The 4,037-nt window shown below is 33.0% G+C and overlaps 1 protein-coding gene across 1 annotated transcript in view; it reads right to left on the bottom strand.

Annotated features, from left to right (window-relative positions):
* Positions 1–4,037, bottom strand: part of CLGN (calmegin) — a 50,239-nt gene that overhangs the window by 38,845 nt on the left and 7,357 nt on the right. Inside the window, exons 2-4 of the mRNA XM_007941223.1 lie at positions 2,630–2,703; positions 1,770–1,828; positions 1,544–1,608 (exon numbers count right to left, since the gene is read on the bottom strand). Of these exons, the coding sequence (XP_007939414.1) occupies positions 1,544–1,608; positions 1,770–1,828; positions 2,630–2,703 (198 nt within the window). The remainder of the gene's footprint in view (positions 1–1,543; positions 1,609–1,769; positions 1,829–2,629; positions 2,704–4,037) is intronic.

Here is a 4,037-nt window from a genome sequence, read left to right as displayed (position 1 = left end):
GGAAATTACCTACATACTTTTATTAGCTGTGAAAAAGGTACCATCTAGCACTTTAACTTTAGAAAACTTGTGACAAAATAATTGTAATTCATTGACAAGATGTTTCCTGACTTAACAATTTTTTATTAACCAGATTAGTTACCTATTATACTCAAATCCTGGAAAAGACTGGGTAATATAAATTCTGCTATAAATAAAATTACAAAAAGAATTAATCTGCCACTCTCCCAATAACACTACATGATTATACATGATATTCTGATTGCTGGTAACTTAAAGAACTGATCATTATAATGTAACATCTGAATTTTTATTAATAAAAATCTGAAAATACAAATAATTAACTTCCAAATGCTTGTACCCTAGCACTTAATGTTCCCTATCAGATTTATTTACTCCTAAAACACTAGCAATAATGAGAGTTTTGTGTAGGTGGTACTTGATAGAAGCGATGATTAACTACTGGAAAATCTAAATATTTTTAACAAGAAATCTGATACTTCTCTCAATTAAACACTATGTAAAAGAGCTCTGGCTCTGGCGGCACAGTGGTTATGGCATTTAGCTGCTAACCCAAAGGTCAGTGGTTTGAACCCACCAGCTGCTTTATGGGAGAAAGATGAGGCAGTCTGCTTGTAAAGATTTACAGCCTTGGAAACCCTATGGGGCATTTCTACTCTGTCTTGTAGGGTTGCTATAAGTTGGAATTGACTTGATGGCAGTGGGTTTGGGTTTAACCAATATGTATACAACATTGCTGATATCAATACTCAAAACACCTCTTTCAGAAAGTGGAAATTAAGTAGCATTCATATCTTTCAAAGTTGTAGGATGCTATCCAAAAAGGTCAGTGGTTCTATTCCACCAGCTTCTCTGCAGGAGAAAAATGTGGTAATTTGCTTCTGTAAAGATTTATTTACAGCCTTGGAAACTCTATGGGGCAGTTCTACTCTATCCTATAGGGTTGCTATGAGTTGAAATTGACTCAACAGCAATGGTTTTCAAGAAATGAAAAATGTCAGTTAGAAATCACAGCTAATCTAATAAGCTAGAAAACTATTTATTTGGATATTTAAGATAACAGACCAAATTTGGATGCTAAGAGGATGTTTGTTTTTTGTTTGGCTTTGATTTTTAACTTAAGCTGGGGGAAAAATACTTAAATATTAAAAGCAATTTTTATCTAGCAAGAGAAAGCAACTTAAATTCTCCTGTGAATTAGACTGTATCTTAATTTTAAGGATACTCCTATAAATGAATTCTTCTAAAACACAAATGTAAAGCAAGTATCTACCCAGTGGGGTCCTGCAAAAAAACTGTAAACTAACCTAAACATAGATATTTTAAAGCCAAGCATTCTGTATGATATGCATATTTCTCTGGGTATAATTTAGGGAGCATTATATTCCTGAAGTCTTGCTGTTTTTTTTTGGGGGGGGGGAATTATACTTGGCCTAGTTATATCAGTGCTAGAAATGACATAGTAAAGTAGAGAATAGCAGTAGCTTGGGAAGCGCTGATTTAGGAAATGCAGGAGACTAACTGCAGTGGAATAAAACTTCAGTTGTGAACAGGTAGAAAACTGGATGGTAGCTAAGTGTGGAGGACCTGGGGATTTCCAGAAATATCACAGAAGATGAAAGACTGAACATTCTATTGTGAAGCAGGATGGAGCTTCAGGGCAAATACACTTAATGGACATACAATCTCAAAGGTTGGTGAATTCTAGGTCATACTGGCTATATCTAATATTTAAATAAATATTTTACCATCATATATAGCAATCTCCGCATCTGTATCATCTTTTTTTGCCTTTGATAAAACCCATCTGTAAATAAAGTTGAAATAAAATGTAATTTACAGATACAATGCATATTAGAAACACAACAAAAGATTACTCAACATATTCACTCTTCTCTAAAAAATAACTACTCAGAGACTAAATAAGGATGTCTATACACATCCTATTGGAAGGAAAGTTGGGCAATCTACTTCCATAATGATACTGCCTCAGCAACCCAAGGAGGGGTTGCTATGAGTCGGGTCCGACTCGATGGCACATTACAACATATATATCCCTAAAGGCTAGAGTTAAACCAAATGTAGAGTCTTCAATTTATTAGTTGTATGATCATAGGCAAGGCGCTGTTTCCTGAGGCTTATAAAACAGGGATAAAGATAGTACTTACCTATCTATTCAGGATGCTACCTGGCATAATAATTAGTAAATATTAACTTGTATTATTTTTTACCACTTTTATTTAATAAAACTTTTATTACTTTACCATCTAGGATAGTATTGTAATTCAAAATTTGTCATGTGAAATTAGATTGGTAATATATGAACTAGAGAATGAAGAAGTAAGTTTTTTCTTTATATCCAGAATTCATTTGTATATTTTCTTTGTGTGTGTGTGTGTGTGTGTATTTTCTTTGTAAAAATGAGTAACTGTTTCAATTTAACATTTCTATTAATAAATACATTAAGATACTAGTTTACTCTGTCAATAAATAAAGTACTTCTAAGATTTTTATGGTTCTGTAGTAGAGGCAATTTTCACAGGCTATAACTGGGAACTTCAAAAAGCTAATCAAGTTGAGGAAGACATTTTCTTGAATAAATACTCACCCAGCCAACCTTCCAGTATCAAAGGTTTCTGTAAAATATACTTCTCCTACAGGATGAGGTGTCTTGTATTTAATCTAAAAAGTAGATTTTAAAAAATCTAAAGTTATTCATCTTTACAAATATTTTAATTAAATAATCTCACTGGTTAAGAAGCTAGTATGCAACGCAAATATAGATAATATAGGTATTAGGCTACATGGTCTCTGATCTCAAAACTTTGTATCCTAATGGTGACAAGATTCAAGAGAACATAAGAAATACAATGATGGCAAAGATACTGTATGTGCAAATACAGGATACAATGACTCCTTCTAACATAAGAGGAATAGGAGGGAATAATTAGAGAAGGTATTCTGATACATTTGACCTGGTCTTGAAAATATTCTGACAAGTGACATTATTTGGGATAAAAATCATTAGAAACAAAGAAAGCTGCATGATAAAAGCATATTAGATAAAAAGCTTAGTAAGTACGTAGAACAGTTTAGGGACCCAGACACGGGGAAAGGAGAAAGATGATATTTTGGACAACAAAGAAAACTTAAGATAGGCATTTGAAAGCAGCAGGAGCTAATACTTATTGAGTACTTTTTATGTGCAAAGTGTTGTTGTAAGGATCATGTAAATAAATGTTAGCTGCTATGATGGTGATGGTGTTGTGATGTTGGTGGTGGTAGTATGGTGGTTCCCTTAATCATCACAGTACTTCTATGAGGAAAGTAGTATTATCCTATCATTTTACATGTGATGAAACTGTGGCAGAGAGGGAAAATAACTTGCTCATTACCACACAGTTAGGTAATTGTGGGGCTTAGATTATGAACCTAGACTCCCTAGTTCCAGTTTATATACTTAACTACTACACTATAATATGTACTATACACAGACAATACTGATCAACAATTTACGAGACTAAAAGATAATTTACTGACAATTTGAACTATGAGTGAACAAAATAATTTTTCCTAAGGTAAGAGATCAACCTGAATCCTTCCTGAATCAGCCTTTTGTGATTATAAGTATGTGGTTAATTTTAAGATACCTCTACTCACCTTTTCAGGAAAAGGTTTTTTTTCATTCTCATTTTCCCTATCCTGCAATGATAACATTTCCTGTTTCTTTAAGGGAAAAATATCAGGAACTATAGGGTTAAAATCCAGCTAACAGAACTGCCAATATATTATGAAGTTTAATGAATTTCAACTTTATTGTCCTCTATATTTTCATGAATTGGCAATATGGGCAATGTTGTCATAAGAGGTGTTCTTCTGTTAGATCACCCTTAAAAACACCATTATAATAAGATCAACATCCTAAAATCAGTTGGATTCCTCTACACCAGCAAAGAGATTGCTGAAAAAGAAATAAGGAAATCAATACCGTTTACAATAGCTACCAAAAAAATAAA

Source organism: Orycteropus afer, unplaced genomic scaffold (genome assembly GCF_000298275.1).
Source record: "Orycteropus afer afer isolate SDZICR_OR568_19922 unplaced genomic scaffold, OryAfe1.0 scaffold00076, whole genome shotgun sequence".
In the NCBI taxonomy this organism is placed as follows: domain Eukaryota; kingdom Metazoa; phylum Chordata; class Mammalia; order Tubulidentata; family Orycteropodidae; genus Orycteropus; species Orycteropus afer.
The sequence above is the reverse complement of the archived record's forward strand: the minus strand, read 5'-3'. Positions and strand labels throughout refer to the sequence as shown.